The sequence below is a fragment of the Colletotrichum aenigma genome, assembly GCF_013390185.1.
Source record: "Colletotrichum aenigma strain Cg56 chromosome Unknown KSG_Cg56_contig02, whole genome shotgun sequence".
Lineage (NCBI taxonomy): Eukaryota > Fungi > Ascomycota > Sordariomycetes > Glomerellales > Glomerellaceae > Colletotrichum > Colletotrichum aenigma.
Window position 1 is genome coordinate 4,350,060 of NW_023500908.1, and position 19,111 is coordinate 4,369,170.

General features: G+C 53.6%; 4 protein-coding genes across 4 annotated transcripts; 1 reads left to right on the forward strand and 3 right to left on the reverse strand.

Annotated features, from left to right (window-relative positions):
* Positions 1-5,525: 5,525 nt before the first annotated feature.
* prz1 (Transcriptional regulator prz1) lies at positions 5,526-6,872 on the forward strand (the record flags this gene model as incomplete). The annotated part of the gene is made up of 2 exons (XM_037318459.1): positions 5,526-6,556; positions 6,614-6,872. The coding sequence occupies 2 exons, from the start codon at positions 5,526-5,528 to the stop codon at positions 6,870-6,872; spliced, it is 1,290 nt and encodes a 429-aa protein (XP_037182648.1).
* Positions 6,873-8,214: 1,342 nt separating this feature from the next.
* CGCA056_v003203 (uncharacterized protein) lies at positions 8,215-8,986 on the reverse strand (the record flags this gene model as incomplete). Its single annotated transcript, XM_037318460.1, has 2 exons — positions 8,215-8,681; positions 8,737-8,986. 2 exons carry the CDS (start codon positions 8,984-8,986, stop codon positions 8,215-8,217), a joined length of 717 nt encoding a protein of 238 aa, XP_037182649.1.
* Positions 8,987-9,022: 36 nt separating this feature from the next.
* CGCA056_v003204 (uncharacterized protein) lies at positions 9,023-11,501 on the reverse strand (the record flags this gene model as incomplete). Its single annotated transcript, XM_037318461.1, has 3 exons — positions 9,023-10,162; positions 10,218-10,652; positions 10,815-11,501. The coding sequence occupies 3 exons, from the start codon at positions 11,499-11,501 to the stop codon at positions 9,023-9,025; spliced, it is 2,262 nt and encodes a 753-aa protein (XP_037182650.1).
* Positions 11,502-16,690: 5,189 nt separating this feature from the next.
* On the reverse strand, positions 16,691-17,961 carry SCS7 (Ceramide very long chain fatty acid hydroxylase SCS7; the record flags this gene model as incomplete). Its single annotated transcript, XM_037318462.1, has 2 exons — positions 16,691-17,081; positions 17,138-17,961. The coding sequence occupies 2 exons, from the start codon at positions 17,959-17,961 to the stop codon at positions 16,691-16,693; spliced, it is 1,215 nt and encodes a 404-aa protein (XP_037182651.1).
* Between the last annotated feature and the right edge of the window lie 1,150 nt (positions 17,962-19,111).

Genomic DNA, 19,111 nt, shown 5'->3' on the forward strand with positions numbered 1-19,111 from the left:
ATAAGATGAGAGAGGCCGAGGCCAAAACCGAGCCAGTCAAGGGTTATTCAAAGATCAGGAGAATCAAGTGAGTGTTCCGTCATTGCCTTTGGTATGTCCTGGCCATCGACACTCTTGAAACTCGCCGCATCACGCGCCACCGGGCCTCGTTTACTGATTTCACAGCATTCACAGCCCGCGAGGCAGTCTCTCGATTGAGTTCATTTTTCTGATGCTATGCTCTGCCTCGACGACTCGCCTATGACAGCCAATAAGTCGACAAGTTGGTGGCGCCTACAAGGACTGCGCGGGATTGATCCGCCGACTAATTAGCGAATCGGGGGCCGGGTCTAAGGGCGGCCGCCGCGGGGAAATAATAGGTACTGCTAGGTAGTAAAGTAGACTCACTGCGCTGGGATGGGCCTGCAGCGATGAACTAGCACACAATCACCGTCTGCAAATGGATGCTCTACAGCCTACAGGCCTGTGACCGAGTAATCCTTCGCGGTAGTCAGCACTTAATCAGATGGCCTGGCTTGGAAAATCCCGGTGTGACTGATGCGAGCGCGCCTTTGGCACATGTACGCGCACAAGTACACAGGCGGGACCGTCCCATCTCATCGCAGCTATCTTGACGTAGAAACCAAGAAAGTAAAGAAACAGACCATGGGACGAGCGGGACCGCCTGCCTGCCCGAGGAACGGTTGAGCACCGACTGACCGACGGGCTCCAGACACTTGGTTCGCGAGTTCGGATAGAGAGGTACACTGCGGAGTAGTAGTGTACACCTGCACCAACAACGGGGAATGAGCAAAAGCACAGTACTTTTTCACTTTGCCAAAGTCCCCATTTCCAGCCCACCATGGCGCAGGTTACGCCCGACTGCGGTCTCGCTTCAGAGATACCCCTGCCCCGGCTCCTTGAGAAGCCGACCGAGTACAGGGATGTTCTCGTAGTCTTCTACACCTGCTCTGCAGTAGTGTATTTCTTCGTGGGCATACAGACGCCGGTGGCTGGTTGGGGGTGGGAGATCGCAGGGTCTCGTAGGGCCGGTTTTATTTGGATTCTAGTGCGTCTAGCGCTTGACGGATATGCTCACTCAACCAGATGGAAGCAAGACAAGGCGTAGGGAGCAGAGGAAACGAGCCGGTGGGCACGGGCAGGGCCGCGATAAATGCCCTCGCCACAGACGGGAGTCGGTCGAAGGAGTGGGAAGCATGCAAGTCCTGCAAGATGAGGTCCGGTCTGGTCTGGCCGCAGACATCTAATGACTACATGCACCCGCGATAAAGCAAGATGCGTCCCAATCGTTGCAGTCAAAAATCACCGAAAATTTGAGAGGATGAAGCAGCTAGCTCATGTTCTGGGGGCCACGAACAAAAGACCAAAAGGAATAGCACAGAAAACACTTCAATCTTTGTTGGGCGCTCTAGGTTGCATCACCACCATCATCACCACCACCATGCCCCTTGCTTGCTGCATGAGAACTCCATGGAGATTGACTTGCCAACAGGCGAAGATGAGGGCTGAATGGGAGGGATGGTGGCCGCTGGAGTGACAGTGTTCCCTCCACTGCCTACCTTGCGACGTTGCAGCATCCGTAAGGGTCCTGGCCTGGGATTAATGTAGTGGGGTATGGACCGAACCGCCAACACCGTTGGAAATAGCCAGCCAGAGAACGGCCTAGGCAGCCGGGCACCAACGGCGGAGAGAAAAGCCACTGCGAACACTTTGCGCATACAAAGTGTGCACCAGGCTGTGAAATCTTATGCTACCGTACCACGGAGTCTACGTACGAACGCATGGGCGGGCAGGCAGGCAGATGGGCAGGGAAGGAAGCGCAATGATAGTCACAGTAAGATTGCTGTGAAGATGGAAAGATGGCGGGCCTTAAGGCAGATTCCTCTGCCCCATCTGTACTCTTGCTCCAGGGGCATTCCGGCCTCCAGGAACCACGTTGTCTGTGCCGCATTCATGCAGCGATTCCTCCACGGCCCCTGGATCAGGAAGTGTTGACGATTATGGGAATGCCCCTATATGCTTATGACGGCACGACGATATGGACGTGACTCTGCCCAATCTTATCAGCCTATCTGCGGAAAGATGCCCCTCGAGAAGTCGAGTTGTGTGTGTTTCTGCCAGTGATGGATTTCTGAGACACTGCTCACACACGATGCGATGCCGTAAGGTCCATGGCATGACCCTGGAATCTGTCGTATCCGCATCTCCAGTGCTTACTCTGCAGGGCTGTGTGCTAATTTGAGCATTTGGGTGGGATAGCACCGTGAAATGGCAGGTACAGCGTCTAAGCTAATTCACCTGGAACCTTGACAAACGACGACATCAAATAGTTTTAGAGACGACATAGAGGCAAGCCCGGTGACTGACTCCACAGTTTGCCCGGCCGACTTGGGAAGCCCTGCCGGTGTACTGCGCTGTACCTTGGGCTGCACTGCAGTGCACTGCACACCAAGGGCCCCATTGCGACCCCAACTCTGACCTGCCGCCTCAGCCCAAAGACCAAGACCAGGACTTTTGGATGGCATCCGTGGATTGGCCTGCCCTATGGATGCTCAGATTCGGAAACTGCAGCTCAGAGACAGCTCATCTCACAAAAAGGGGGGGGGGGGGGGGGGGCAATGCGGCGTCATTGGCCACAGGCATCCCACGCTCAACGTTGACGCCTCGGAAACGGGCGTGCTGGCGCGGTTGGCGGCCAATTGGGTGAAGCAGGCAAGACGGAGGTGAGATAATGTTTTCCTCTCGCTGCCTCTCGCTGCCTCTCGCTGCGTACATAGTAGGTATTCCGCCCGGCTGTGAACGACTTATACGGTCCACCAGGCTCAGAGACGGCGGGAGTACTTTGAGCGACAGACCAGGCGCGATGCCACGAAGTTTAAAGTGCGGCCCGTCATTCGCCGGTTCGCGAGGTGAGGTGAGAGAAACTGGAGAGTTGCAACGGGCGCGGTAACGCACGCAAGCATCTTGCATGTCACTTTAAGGTGTCATTAGGCTGCCCTACCCACAGCACGCGCAGCAGCTTGGTTAAAAGGACCAGGCAGCTGGAGTCTCGGTGCTCACTATCCGTATTGACGCCAAGGTATTAGGTAGGGTAGGTAGGTAGGGTAAATGACTGTGACAGGAGGGCCTCACACTACCTTACCTTACCTACCTTACCTACCTTACCTACCTTACCTACCTTACCTACCTTACCTACCTTACCTACCTAGTAGGTGAGCTGCGGGGTACGTACCTTCACCGGTCCTGCGCTCCTCCCCTGGTGTCCACCACGGCCGATGTGGCTCAATCGATCGATAGGGCTCCACCCAAAGCACGGGCGCTCTCCGGTCTGGGTGGCTTCCCGGCGAGTCTTGATTAAACGGTTGGCTGTCAGTCTTCCAACTACCAACAAGTCTTGTTGGTTGTCCGTCACAGTCATTACTCTGTCATTGTCGCGGCTCGTCACCTTGCCTACCTACCTACCTACCTACGGATACTTGCCTACCTATTCCATTTCCACTCTCGCTGTTGCTCTTGTCACAACCCACATCATCCCATCCCCTTCTCGCTCAATGCCCTCCCACAGCCCTGTCCTGTCTGTACCTTCCGACCCTTCTCTTCTCTGTATCCGAACTCCTCTTGTCCGCCTGTCTTCCTCGCCCCTTCCCTTCCCCGGACCCCTGGCGCAGATGATGCTGGGCCACCGGCCAAGGGCTCGTCCATAGCCAGGGCTTTACGCTCAGTATCCTGGTCTAGTCTCCAGGCAAGGCCCTCTTTCATTCCCAAGTTGTTGGACTGGCCACTCATGGCACGGGAACCCTACGGATGAATGTGCATCGGCTGCGTTGGTGCAAGCATTTATCGTACCACCAAGCTGTTTTTACTCACCCAAGTCGGCTAGAACCACCACCACCAACAACACGCCCGGCCAAACAAGAGCCAGGGTCGTCGACTTGCTAAACCAACCAGACGAGGAAGAACACGAGCACCGCGCCGACAGACACAGACACAGATACAGGCAGATGAGGAGGAAAAGAGAGACCCACGCATACTCGACCTTGATCGCAATGTTGCTTCAGACTTTTCTTCATCCCACTGCAACCTCCTCTCAGATGTCAGCCGTCCTAACAGCAGACAGACTTGAATTCTGCACAAACCTCCGCACCCTCATCAGTCCTTTTCCATGTCCTCCTCTTCTTCGTCTCACACCCCTCGCTCCAACTCTCCTCCTCCACCTCTCCCAGCAGCCCCCAATGCCACCCATCCTGGGCCGGTTGAATCCTTCGCGGGACGGTCCAACCACCACCACCAACATGTTCCAACATGCTGCTCCAACAAAATCAAAGGTCCCCTTGCCCTGCTGGATGCTGGACCCTCTCAGAAAGCACCATCTTACTCCAGTCTCCACCAATTTCGTCCAGCTGCCCACCCTGCCCCCATGTTCTCCATCACCTTGCACGTAATACAGGGCTACCGTGCATTGCCTGTTGCTATCGACGTTCTGGCTCTGTCTTTCTCCATCTTGGCCTTGCTCTCACTTGCTCTATCTCGCTCCCACACTGCTTCTGCTTCTCTGACTCTATGGCATGCACGCAAGTCTCTTTTGATGATGCCGTAAATACACTCTGTGCTGTCAGTCTCCGCCCCCGGCTGTCTTCAATTACCCCCCGTACCGTATATCTCACCCGTGCTAAACTTATACACATACATACACCCTAAATTGCCCATACTACCTTGCTCTGCGACTGAACCGCTTTGGTCCCAAGCATGACCAGGCAGAAAGAGATGGGCGTCCCGTCTCAAGGTCTGTATAAAAGTTGGCTCAGTCTGCCCCATGCAATCAATGTATGGAGAGCTCGCGGTCTGCCCTGCTTCCTTGTCTCTATGTCCATCTCTCCCTCCTCTGTGTTGATCAACCCTGCAAGTGACGATCAAAGTCATCGCGTGTGGTCCCGGTCAACTTGCCCACCCCCATTGGGTCCCCTACAGAACGAGGCAAACTGGGTCTTTCTTCCCGTCTTCCGGATACCGTACCTGGCTTACCTTACTTCCTTCCCTTGTCTTGGCCCCAACACACGCGCCCGCGCCCTCTGTTTTCCTCTCTTGCGTTCCCTTCCCAGCACACTGCCTGATTACTTGCTTGCCTACCTTCCGTTGCTCGTCGGATGTAAGGTAAAGTAAGGTACAGTCCAGTTGCCCCTGTCCTATGTCGTCCTGCTGCCTTGTCTTGCTCCTCTCCTCAATTCGAGCACGTTCTTTATAAGTGCCTCCTTCCCCATCTTACCTCCTGCTTTTCAGCCTTCCTGGGCAAGGTTGCCAATCAGATACGCACCCCGATCCGTCCTATCCACACACTCCTCCCACTCACGCGCATCCCTCCAACAAGTCCCAACTCAGCACCCTACACCCCCCCTTCAGGGCCTGATTGCGTCTTGTTCCAACAGCCCTGTTGGTATATAAGTTCATCTTTTGCGTCCAACAAAGCGTCCGGGGGGAGAAAAGGGAAACACAACGCCAACAAAAAAAGGGTGCCGCCCACGCCAGTCATGGATCTCACACCACCCTCATTAACAAGGTCTCCGGCGTCTTCAACTCACACCTACTGCCCGTCGGAATCCTCCCTGGACTATCCATCACCAGATCTCGCTACTCAGCAGTACAAACTTGCTTCTTTGTACGCTGCTGGCCAACTCTGCTCTCTCGGACAAACACCTGACGCCGATTCCTCTTTGCCGCCTTTAGATCCCACGACGACAGCTGATTGGACCTCGGCCAGCATCATGGCACCGGCCTCTTCTTCACTGTCCATTCCAAACGTTCTGTCCGCAGAATACGATCCCTTTTCTGAGTATGACCCGGCCCCGTACGTATCTGAGACGTACCCCCCGCCACCCTCACAACCGTCATCGGTTGTCAACCAACCGCATACTCTCGCAGATGTAACCGGACGCTCGCCAGCACCGTCTTCTTCAAGAAGCTCGGTCTCTTACCCGCACGGCGGCGGCCACCCCACAGGTCCCAGGATCAAGATGGAAAACACCAACGACTACGGATCCGGAATCGATGTTTCCCATTACCCGTCACCACGCTCGATGCAAGTCCCGTACATGACGGAGCCCAGCCAGTATGCAAGCCCACATCAGGCCTACCTGTCAGACACTAGCTCTCCTGCATGGTCCAGGACAGAGCTGGATGCCGAACATTACTACCAACATCAAACTCCATTGGGGGATTCGAGTGCATCTGGCAGTCATCATGGCTCAAAGCGCGCGGAGATCAAACCAAACCGGCCAAAGAGGTCGGCGCGGCGGATGACGACCGTAGCGGACGCCAACTACCAATGCGAGGTCAAGGGCTGCGGAAAACTGTTCAGTCGTAGTTACAACTACAAAGCCCACCTGGAGACGCATGACGAGAAGAGAGAATACCCATTCCCCTGTCCAGTCGCCGACTGCAACAAGAAGTTCGTCCGGAAGACAGACCTTCAGAGGCACAACCAGAGCGTTCACATGAAGGAGCGAAACCACAAGTGTGACTACTGTGGTCGTCTATTTGCTCGCAAAGACACTCTTCGGAGGTAAGTTGAAGTGCAAGAATCGTGTTCCAGGGGAGCGTATACTGAGGTTCGTACCAGACACATGGAAGACGGGTGTTCCAAGCGATTCGACGTGGGCACTTGTGACCTTCGCATCGATGGCTATGAAGGGATGAGTGTCAACCGTAACATGGGAGGGTCTATGCATCCGATGGGTCTAGGCCAAGGTACTCTGCCACCGATCACGATGCCCATGGGCAACAACGGTGGTTTGCTGCATCCGGTGGCCTCCTCGAGCAGGGGTAGGAGTGTCATGTCCGGCACGAGCGACGCCCACAGCGACCACTGGCCACGATGATGTATGGCTGGGTGTAGGCCAGTTACGGGAAATACGACGAACGAACACACATGCGTGCGCAAGCTATATAACACGTGGCATGGTATATATTAAGAACATGTCTGTATCATTATATGGGCGATTGGGATGGATTTATGACCATCTTTCTAGGGTAGATACCTGTAGGCAACGGCGTTTTGGTAGTGGGTTGGCGATAATGAAGGACTGCAGAGGTAAATGACGGAATGCACACAACAGCAAGTATCCAAAACGACGTCTTGCGCAGGACATTGTCTCGTGCTCCGATACTGAGATTCTGTACGCACGTACGAGACTTTCCGAGAATGGCCCAGCTTCATCGGCGCCGCAACAATGAAAGGCACGACATATCCCTGGCCTCAGAATCCTCAAGTGCTGGAGAGGTTTCTGGTACCGGCTAAACGATGACGGTAACCAGCTTGGCAAGCGGCGCCTAAGCCGTTGCCTGTATAAACCCTCCTCGCTCATGAGGTGTGCCTAAAAGATCCGCATGAGAGCACGCGGTGACTCATCCCTACCATTTCCTTTGGATATGTAGGTTTTCTGCATGCCTGTCTCCTTCCATCCCAACAAGATATTATGTCAACTTTAGGCGCTCGGCGGTCTGTCTTATACGCTCGTTTCTGGTGAGCTTGGATTTGCGTTTTGCGCTACCAAATGGAGCCACTCGGCTGCACAGGTCAAGATATCTGTCTCTATCCATCCCTCAAGAGACAAACCGCCTTACCCCGGGGCCGGATATCATGCTTTTGACAAAAGTAGTCGGTGTACTGGACAATCACGGTAGGTTGGGACGGTGGGGTTTTCCAGATACTATTTTGCGAATCGTGTCTCTGCTACCTTCGTTTTCCATTTCCATCCGGTTCTTTATCACCCATATCCTTTTGATCGTCGATACAGAAGCCCGGAACTTCTTCCCTTCCAAGAAGAACTCTGCAAAAACAAAAGAAAAAGAAAGAAAAAACGTGGCCGTTACCATCCTGAAACCAAGTGCGTCAGTCACTCCAGATAGAGGAGCGTCTGTCCCCAAACACGTTCAACCCAAACCGCGATTCCAATGAGAATTGCCGCTTCTTCTTCTTCTTTTTCTTCTTCACCCTGATTGTTACCAAGCAGCCCATCAGCCTGCTCGTCATTAATGACCAACGAGTGGCCCGTCGCAAAGACTGGAAAGCGGAAGTCGTAAATTTCGTGAACCTCGTGATCATACAAGGCTCCAAGCCCCAAAAGGTTGCGGTCCGCCGTGAATGTCGGAATCATTCCGTGGAGGTCGCGAAGGTGGAGTAAAGAGAGAATTGAGAGAGCAACTGCGAGGCCGCTGTCATCATTTCATGCAGATGACGTGGGCCCTTGTAATAGAAGCGACTGAGATAGTCGCGCCTGTGTCGTTGCGAACGGTGATGACAGGGGTGACGACCAACTGAACACGCCAGTGCTCAGCCTGGAGGATGTGAGGGTCAATGTTGGGTGCAACACCGACCATGGTCTGAGTGCTGAAGCGAGCGCCAGCATCGGGAAAGCGAAACTCGAAGGTGCAGCGTGACGTGAACATTTTCGCAGAGATGGACCAGGCCTTTTCGATCATGTCACCAAGAGCATCATCGGCATCATCCAAGTTGGGACCACCCTCGGACTCAGGCAGCATGAGGGGAGCGAGCATCTCGCGCAGTTCGGCCTGGAAGTACTCGATACGGTGGCTGCGATAGGCGTCGTAGCGCTCATGGTTGATGCATGAGTTGACGATCGCCGCGACACGGTCAATGCAAACCTGGAGGGCACCGCCTTGGCCGGCTGTGACTTCTAAGTCAGCGTCAATATCAAGTAGCAGGCAAGGCTGAAAACTTACCAGGGAGGTTGTTCATCTCATAGCGTATCTCACCAATCTGGCGATCAGCGTCAACAGAGAAGCCCTGCCAAGCCTCAAAGACGAAGATGCGATGAACAAGCAAGTCGATAATGGCGCGAGAGATGAGACAAGCGCGGGTCATGCTGTCGTTCATGTGCTGTCGAATGTAGGACCAGGCTTGGTGCTCGCTAAAAGGAGAGTACAGTGTAGTCATGTAGCGGGCAATCTGAACTTCCGAGAGATGCAACATGACACTTGGGTCGATTGAGGAGGCAAATCGGAGCACCTAGCTCCGGGCCAGACCCCAAACCCCTTCGAAGGCACGAGCATAGCGCTCGTTATCGCCGCTGTCGTCTTGGCCGAAAGCTGTTCCAGAAGCCAAGGTCCCGGTGACACTTGCGGGCTTGCCGACTGATCTGGGGCCGTTGCTGCCATGGCTGAAGGGGCCAGGGGTGAAGCCTCCGTGATTGTACTCAACTGCGTGGTAGTTCTGACCCGAAGATCTGGAGGGGTGATTCCGCTGAGATTGGGAACCACGGTGGGTGGGAGCACTATTGTACTGCTGAGTGGAACCGAAACCAGGGGTTCTCGGGATCAAAGGAGAAGCCCCCGTGAAGCCAGACGAAGGGCCCTCGAAGTTGCCAAATCCAGTACGGCTAACGGAGCGAGGCGTTGGGCTCTCAAAGGGGCCAGTACTGGTGTTGAGGCCACGACGAGAGCCAGCATTTGATCCAGGTCCATAGCTGTAGCTGTAGGAGCTTTCGGCATTGTCAAAACCGCCATTGCTGCTGCTATGTCCGGGATGAAACTCTGGAGCATTGGGACGGAAAGAAGACTGCTGCTGGTTGAATCCTCGGTGACCAATGGCAGTACCAGGGCGAGCTTGCATGGTAAATTGAGCACCATAGCCACAAGAAAGATCAAACTCGTTTGGCTGTTTGTAATCACCATTGAAAGAGCTGCGAGCATCTCCAGATCGCGAGTAGGAGCGAGCTGGCAGCATCGGTTGCTGCATAGAAGCGCCACTTGAAGCACGAGTCCAACCGGCGGAAGAAGTGGTTCTGTTGTCGGCAGGGCGACGAGAATTACTGAACATGCCGGGATAAGAAGTGGGCGGCCCGTTGCGAGAAGATGCGTTGGGCATTCCGGAGATTTGAGACGTCTCTGCATTCTGCTGCTGGTAGTTGAATGGCTGCAGCGCATTGTCCATAGAAGGCATTATCTCATTGTGCTCTGACTTGATGGTAGCGCGTGTGGGAACCAGCTGCTTCTGCACATTCTGAGAGCGAGGAGTCTCATTCCCCTGCTGCTCCAGGGCAGCGATACTGGAAGCGCTCAGGGCGGTGATAACCTTGCCAGGTGAGCCTTCCTCGTTTCGCGTAACCAGCCACTGGGAAGTAGGACGAGATAAGAACTCCTTGACAGTCTAAGATTCACTTATTAGTTTGGTTACAGATTGGGCAGTTCTGAATAGCACATACCTCCACCAAATCCCGCATGATTTCCTGAGTGGTATCTTCTCCGTTGTTCTCATGATCAAGTCTGGCTTGATACTCGCGCAACTTGTTCTTGTACTTCTCAGTCTCCACGTGATAGCAAGCAAGCCGATTCTCGACCTCATCATGCTTGCTCTGGAGCTCGGCATATTCACGCTTGAGGTTGTCGCGCTCCTCAAGCATGATACTTGCCTCCAGCTTCGTGGAGCAAAGGACCTTCTCGTTGTACTCGATATCGAGACGATAATCAGCGACCTCGTTGATCGCCTGGCGAAGCATGTTGTTGACATCTTGTGCATACTTCTGAAGGCCATCACAAAGATCGTTGGCGATTTTGCTGGGGATTCCTGGAGTGCGACGAATGGCCTGCTGCGTGGTCATGATACCCGCCTGAACCTGACGGGCAGGGATCCAGGCCGGCTTTTCATCTCAAAAATCAGTCATGTTTTCAAACAAGAACAACGTTTGGGGTACTCAAGACGAAAAGGAAAAAATTTGAGGGACTTGAAATCCGAAGGGGGTGAAGAGGGGAGGATGGGTAAATCAGGAAGAGGCAGCAACCAGAAGGGGAAGTCGACATACGTGGTTTCGGGCGAGCTCAGAACGGCGATTGTCTCGGATAGGACCGGCCAAAGGGCCGTCGATCTGGCAGTGGGCAGCCATCTCTGCGACAACTGGCTTGGAGTGAGCGAGATTGTTTGCTGCAAGTTTTCCCTTCCCCTCGGAAATTGTAGGAAGAGCTCGTTGGGCACGTCGAACCTCGCTGTCAGGAGCGTTGGGAGTGTTGCCAGGTGCCTTTACAGCAGGAGGGGTTGGTCCAAAGCCGCTTTGGAGCGTCGTAAAGGCCGGCCGATATCCAGCGGAGGAAGGCTCGGCAGTTGGGCGACCGGTAGGAGTTGCCAGAATTGCTCCGTCGGGGCGAGTAGACAACTTACCCGCAGAAAAGCTGGTCGAATTCTGCGAGTGAGAAGGACCGCTGCGTTTGGCACTGCCTTGGCTGGGAGTAGTATGAAATTTTGGCGGGACAGGAAGCTGGTAGTTTTGATGGTAGTCCTGTTGATAGAGCTGGCCAACCCTGCCCTGGCAAAGTTCGGGGCCAAAAACGTCAGGAGGCGACTTCTCGTACACAATAGTACTGGCCGATGAGCTTGGGGTTGAGTGATGGTGCTGGTGTCGCGACGAAGAATTACCAGGAGGTGAGTGGTCGGAAAGGCGCACACCGCCTCGATCCTCTCCGGAGCTGTTACTGTTGTGCCTCAAGTTAGCCATTTTGGTTTCCTTCCTTTATGGCCGCCACAACGAGGGCGCCGTGAGGAAAGGGTGGATGATCCTATAGCACGGTAGAACCACTACAGGTGTATGTCGGAAGGGGAAGAACAATAACGACGATGTGCGGAAAGAAGGTAATCAAAGGATGTCTTGGTGGGAAAGGGATATGGCTGGGAGAAAACCTCACATGCGGGAGGTGAGAGATTGTTGATGATTTTTTTCGAGTTGTGGATGGAGAGAGATAGCGAGGGGGAAGTAGAGAAAGAAGGGCGCGCCTTCCAGACAAAACAATTGACGCTAGCCTTTGCGGGAGTTGCATCAAATTCACTTACTAGACGTGAAGTGAAAAAAACAAACAAAAAAGGCAGAAAGGGGGGGTGAGGGAGGGGATAGGTGAGGCTTCTGGTAGCTCGTCTGTCTTAGCCAACCTGAGGTGAAGTAAGTTAAGCCAAGGCGAGAGGATGAGAATGTCATGCTCACCTCACACCTTCCTGTCTGCTTGGATCCAACCCCAATGAATGGAGAAAAGCAAGAGGAATAGGCGTGCACCAGCTCTTCACTTGAAGCCCTGTGGCAAAAACAGATAGGTTCCTTCCGTATACTATATGAAAGCAAAGTTTTCAGAGGGCAAGAGAGCAGCATGCCTCATGGACCTCCACCACAAGGATCTAGAGGAATGAAAAGGAGGCTAGGGAAGACTGGGGCTTTTGGCAGAGAAAAGAAAATATACATACAAGTTGAGCTCGCGTACCGAGTCCAGCACACAAGACCTTTGCTTTGGGTGGGTAGTTTTTGTTGGTCAAATGTACCAAATGCTGTTGTTGAATCTTGCTAGGGTAGCCGAGGTCCAAGGAGGCTGATCGAAATAGCCCCGAAGCCAGTACCAGGACTATCTAAGCCAACCCGGCGTCTTGGGGGCAATCGTGGAAAGCACGACCGAACTTGGGAGCAGGAGCGAGACTTCTCGATCAAATTACGTTTGCGAAGTTTGAGATTTCCTATTGTTTGCAAAGTGGCGAGCAAAATGCGCAAACCTACGGCGGCAGAGTAGATCTGTACTGTTCTTCCAGGAGTGCACTGCTGACGTTTCCCGATAGGCCACGCTTTCCGGATGGGAATTTTTGGTTGTATTTGCTGGCGCTTAAGACTTGCTGCGAGAGCGTGGATCCTCGTCTCGGGGCACAGAAGGGCAATAACAGGAGAGACTGATGGTGGGGGGAGAGGAGTAAGGTGGTGAGGAAGGAACAGAATGATGACGTGGGTGATGGAGGACGTCGACAACAAAGGTATTCCAAGAGGCAGGAGCTATGAGTACACGAGATCTTTCTCGTGCCTAACTTGCAGAACAAACGTGTGGGAAAGGATATCAGCATGCTATTAATGACGCTGCACTAGGTCTACAGGTCTGGACATGAAATTACAGGTATTTTGTTCATGGAGTGTTGCAGCAAAAACAAACACCATCTGTTCTATAGAAGCTGGCAGACCAGGAGGCCTTCAAAGAGCGCTGCTCAGAATAAGCAAGTGAAGCAAGCAGTCTAGTAAAGAGACGTACAAAAACATGTAGCAGCAGTGAAGATAGTGGGTGCTCACACTAAACAACGCACAGAAAGAAGAGATGGAGCACATCATGATTGAAAACCAAATCTGACTGTGAAACATACAAAGGCAGGTTCATCAAGGGCTGCAATCTCACCCGAGAGCGTTGAGGCAGAGAATGCTCAGCAGATCGCAGAGACCAGTTCTATCTGCAACTTTGTCAGAAGATATGTGACACATTTCCTATGAATTCGTGTTCTAATACGCGAAATTTAATTTGAACTATGCCTCCCTAAACCTTACCCGGACGCCAACACGGTAGCCTGATACCTGCTCCACACGTAGTGGAGGGCGATGGAGGGTAAAAGAAAGAAAAAAACCTAAGGTACAGAATCAGCCATAAGTAGTTGGCGATCGAATATGTAATGTAACGTGTTTCTGCTGGAGAATCAGTGTGGTGTCGATCTTTTCTCCTGTGGTGATGATGGGTAGACCTTTGCTCTCTGGCCAGACGGCGACTTGGCCACCACTCGTTTGGTGGCCTTCGATGGAGACCAGAGCGGGCTCGTCTGTCTCGAGGATCTATTTGGAGTCGCAGAGCGTCGCCTTAATAGTACGGTCAGAAAAAGAAATTGAGGATCATGTGTACCAATGCTTACAGTGAGGAATCCTAGACAATATTTCTTCGACGCCATGAATTAGCTTTCAGATCGCTCGTGTGCGAGAGAACAAACTGCTGTAGACGGCATCTACAACAGGTGACGCGTCGATCATCCTGCCTCCGAAGTAGCGACCGTTGAGACCCCTGATGGCGTTCTCGCCGCCCTGGACCTTGTCGAATTTGAGGTAGATGTCACCCTTAGAGTTAGGATCGACTGCGATGTGTACAACACGACCATATTTCTTTTCGGCTTCTTGTCGCACATCGTCTTCCAGCTCTTTAGCCCAGTCGTCACCATCCTCCCTGTCATCGAATTAGCATAAATTATCCTGGATTGACGGTGGTGGAACGTACTCTTCGGGATCAAACATGTTGTGCAGCACAACGCATCGGCTAGCCATGCTAACGTTGACCGGTAAGGGCTTAATCTCGGTCTTGGGCTTCAGAACCTGTCGCTCATCTGCTCCGTTCGAAGCTTCATCAGTCCTGGCAAGTTTTCTCATCAGGGCATCACGGCTGTAGTTGTTAAAGTTGACTCCGGCAACATCGGTGTCATCCAGGGCGCTGGCACCACCAGACTTTTCGCTGTCTCGTCCACCGGCACGGTCAAATGCTGATGTCTGCGGGCCACGTCCACCAGCACCTGAGAATGCAGAGCCTTGATACGCTTGGTTCTGACCAGGGAATCTCTGCAACATGTTGGCAGTGCTCTCAGGGGTGAACTTATCGTTTCCGAGGCCAACACGGATCGGGCGACCAGCAAGGTCGAACCCGTTCATCTTTTCGAGTGCCTCTCTGGCTTGGCTAGCTTCCCGGTACCTGAAGAACGGTTAGCATGAGAATTTGCAGGCAAGGATACGAAAAGCTTACTGCACGAAACCATAGCCTCGGCTGCGTCCATTGTCATCCTTTTGGAGCTGGACAAATTCAAGTTCACCAAAGGGTTCAAAAACAGCCTGCAAATCCTGTTCGGTGACGTTGAAGTGAATGTTGCCAACGTAGAGTCGATGGAAGGGGATCGAATTTGGGTGTGCGCCGGTAGCGGTCTCGGAGTTGCGGACTTGGCGGTTCTTCTCGGCCTCTGTGAGCTGAACTATGATAGGGATACCTAGCAGTTTCTGCCCAGTAAGTTGAAGAGCTTGAGTGACAGATTCCTCGTTCTTGAATTCAACGTAACCAACTCTGGATGAATCATTAGTATCTGGATCTGTAGTGTAGAGTGAAGACTTACCCCTTGGATCTTTGGCTGATGCGGTCCTTGACAATCTGGGCCTCGTTGACAGGGCCGACCTTTTCGAAAAATGCCTTCAGGTCGCGAGTGCGAAGACGGGCGGCGAGCTGCTGGACAAAGACAGTGCGGCGGTCCCGTTCATCTTCAGTAAGTTGTGGTGTTGCCTCACGCTTGGAATTCTCATTACGATCGTCGTCCCTTGCCCGGCGATGGTCCCCCGAGTAGCGATCAGAGCGATCCCGACGGTCGCGGTAGTCACGGTCGTCACGCGACGAGCGGTAAGAGCGGTGGGGTGAGCGAGAACGAGAACGAGAGTGTCTGCGTCCGCCTCTGTAGTAGTCACCATCTCCTCTGTGACGACGTGAGTGACGGCGGTCATCATCGCGGCTTCGGCTTCTCCGCCTACTCTTGTGGCTGCCAGCGTCGCTCCGAGGGGTGGATGCCTTGTGTTCTTCCGGTGTGCCACGGCGGCTTCGAGTCGAACTGCGTTCGCGGCGGTCGCGGTCTCGGCGTCGACGGTCGTAGTCGCGGTCGCGGCTTCCATCGCGGCCACGGTCGCGGTCTCGGCGCTCTGGGCGATCTCCATTAGGACGATCTTCCACCTCGGTGGTCTTTGGCTTGCTTTCGGTCGAGCTTTTCGCCGCGGCGTCAAGCAAAGCTTCGACGTCTAGGCCGGACATGTTGACTGCAATTGTGATCAGAGAGAAAGGCGACTATGTTTCCTGTTTCAATGGGGAAGCTGCTCTCTACGGGGCCAGGAGCAGAGTTTTGTCGCAGTGGTGATGGAGGGGGAAGGAGACAACGAGAATCCGTGGGATGGGGGAGGCTGGCTTCGTGTCAGAAGTAACTAGCGCAGCGGATTCACCAGAAAACCTTTGGGCGGGCAGGCAGGCGTGGCTCATGAGTCGGGTTTAGGGACTACGGCACTTTTGGCCAAGCATTAAGGTAGGTATTCGTAGGTACCTACCTTGGGTAGTGTAGGTGCCTGGTAGTTCCACTAGGTGCCTACCCGACCTTCTTACCTACCTTCCTGCATGCTTACCCTGCCAAGCACTGGCTACATGCGGTCATTCGGGTGCATTACCTAAGCGACCAGGCCTGCACAATCGACCAGAGTCCAGACCGAGCCGCACGGTCTGAGGTCAAACCTGTGTACCAGGATCTCGTTAGTCACGTGGCTATGCAGAGTAATTATCCGTCCCATGCTTCCGAAGTGTTTGTGTTGTCGAACTGACTTCCAACCGGAGGCCCGACCAGACCCCCTTTACGACTGCCCGTGAACTAGTCCGCTTTAACGGTTCGCCGTGGGCTGCGATCATGGCGTCGTTAAGGTTGCCTCGCTGGTTGGGGCACTGAACTTTCGCGTAGAGGCAGATATCAAGCTTGTCAACGCAGCGGTAGTGGCCAAGGTCATGGTTTGAAAGATGTAGAACGTGCTTTTCTAATTAAGGCATGGCCTACTGAATTGTGGTATCATTCAAAAATATTCTGTACTGAACCAGTCGCCATGACAAGATGGCGACTCTTCCCATGGCGGTATCATAACTGCCCGGGGCGCTATAATACGCGACAACCACCTTGAAACCGTCTCCTCAAAACGCCTGGCGAAAAGACCCCATTACTGCGTTAGGCACTCCTGCGAGCGTATATACATGGGGGCACATGTTGATAAAGAATGAGCAAAAGTCGCTCTCTTGGGCATTAGAATAGTCCCCCGGATCGTCATCGTGACAAGATGTATGAACGTTGGTCGATGAATTATTGCGTCTTGACAATGGGAGGCAGTTCGGTGCCGAAAATGCTATCCCAGAACCGGCTGGTGACGCCAAAGCCAAGCTCATAGTCAAGGAAGTGGTGTTGAAGGTGGTACTTCTTCAATTCCTTGTACCAGAGCGGCAAGTTCTGGTGGTGAAGGAAGTAGTGCGTCAAGTCGTAGCAGATGTAACCAAAGATGCCTCCGCAATAAACAGCGGTAGCGGCGTGCCAGCTGTACGAAAAAACCCAATGAGCCAGCTTGTAGAACGGCGTGGCGAGAACTACAAAAAGTGTAGGAGGCATGACGAGGCGATACTTGTCCATAGGCAGGTAATGATGGATGCCGTGGAGGAGGAAATGCATGGTAATGCCAACTCGGTTGTCCGGAAGCCACCTGGTTTTCGCTGTTGGTTATCTGGAATTGCATAGCACATCATAGGGGCAGCTTACTTGTCAAGGTGGAAGAGGAAGCGGTGCAGGATGTACTCGATCAAGCTCCAGAGAAAGAAGCCGAGCCCCCAATAGCAGACCTCCTGGAAGGTGCTGTCCATGCCCTCTCTAGCCAAATAGGTACCGTATGCAACTGGGGGGAGCCACGCCACAGGCACAACCCACCAAGGCGTCTTGGAAAGGGGCTCGAGGAAGTTTCCAAATAGTGGTGCAGACTCGCCGCCCTTGTAATGGCGAGGGCGATGAACCTGATCAAGGTAAAACTCCTTGCTGAAGCCCCCGTACCAGATCTGAGGGAACAGTGGGCGGCTCAAGTCGAGGAACTTGTGTTTCTTGTAGTCATTGGTGTAATCCGTCTCCTTGCTCAAATCCTCCTCGCTAGCCATGCCAGTTCGAGGATGAACCCATCGCTCACCATCCCAGAGCTCGCCATTCTCATTCATCTTTGGCTCGTCCTCATGCTCCTGGGTTTTGGCAGCGCTGTTGCCATTGCCGTTCGCATTCCCGTTCACATGTCCATTCGCTTTCCCGTTCGGCTTGTTGGCCGTCCCATTGATTGACTTTTGAGAAATGACGAATCCAACCAAGGAGTCGTCGAGAACTTCGTACGCAGCCTCGGAGTGGGGGTGGGATGTCGGATCGCGCAGGATGGATTCGATGTCCTTGCCGCCGTAGTCGAAGACGAGGTCGGCGCCACCGGGATGGTCCTGGGCGAAGTCGGTTACGTCGTAGACATTTTTGCCAATCGTAACATAACAGGACTTCTTCGAATTATGTGCCTCGACCTCGGCGCGGGTAAAGGTAGGGAGAGTTCTCGACGGCATAGCTGCAGGTGGCGATCGTGAATATGCTGCAACGGAGGCCTGGAGGTGAAACGACTCGGTTGATGCAGACTGATTGCGACGGCCGATTAGGTGGTTAAGCGGTTGGCCGGGTCCAAACAGGACGGAGTGCAGAGTAGCGGTGGCAGAACAAAGAGAGTGGACGGTTTGGAGTCGCAGCAGGCAGTCGCAGGCGCTGGCGAGGAGGGAAAAGAAGGGACAAGAGCAGGAGCGGCGACGCGGGAGGGAGAGGGTATTAAGGTGGTAACCGTGGCACCTTGACAGGTGTGTGTAGTACAGATAAAAGGCGATCTAATACGAAAAAAAGGAGCCAAAAGCCGGGAGGGCCGGAGGTAGGCAAGAGAGGCCGGGACTGAGGTTCGGTGGAACAGGGTGGTGAGAGACGAACGGAGACGGGGGAAGAATTAATTAGGGGGTGCGTTTGATTTGGGGGGATGAGTGGACGGGCAGGTCAGGGAGAAGCTCTCTACGCGATTGCCAATCTCTCTAGACCGAAAATTTACGGCGTGGTGGCGTTACTCTGGCACCTTGCGGAAGCTTGGACAGCCGATTTGTGGTTCCACTGCTCGACAACCTCTGGCGTTTTTTTTTCCTCCGTCGATTTTGCTCCCTCTCATCATTCAGGGTTTACTTTGCACTGTGTTGCTTGGATGCAAACCCCGAGATTCCCACCAGGAGCCACGCAGTAGGCTGGTGGAAAGCTGTGCCTGCCTCAGCTCAGCAACAGTCGAACACGTTCCCGAACGGGCAATGAGCGGCGGGGGGTGTGACTGTGCAGGAGCAGCGGTATTCGTGAGGGTGCCGGTACAGGTACAGATACAGATGGATACAGGTACAGGTACGAAGGCCCGGGGACATAGGGATGAGGGGAGGGAATGGACGGTGACGGGAGTGGGTTCGCAGAAACAAATGGTGAATAAAATGTCAATGAGCATCTGCAAAAGTTGGTGTGGATATGTGGATTCTGAGAGGGCAAACGGCGATGGGCATTGGCAGAAGAAAGAGTTGCATGGCAGTTTGGACCTTTGAGACGGGACTCGGGAGATGGCGACGCTAAGAGCACGCCTCGGCCGTGAGATTAAACAACGATAATCACCGAGCCTCCAGGTCACAGCAATGCAAAAGCAGCCGA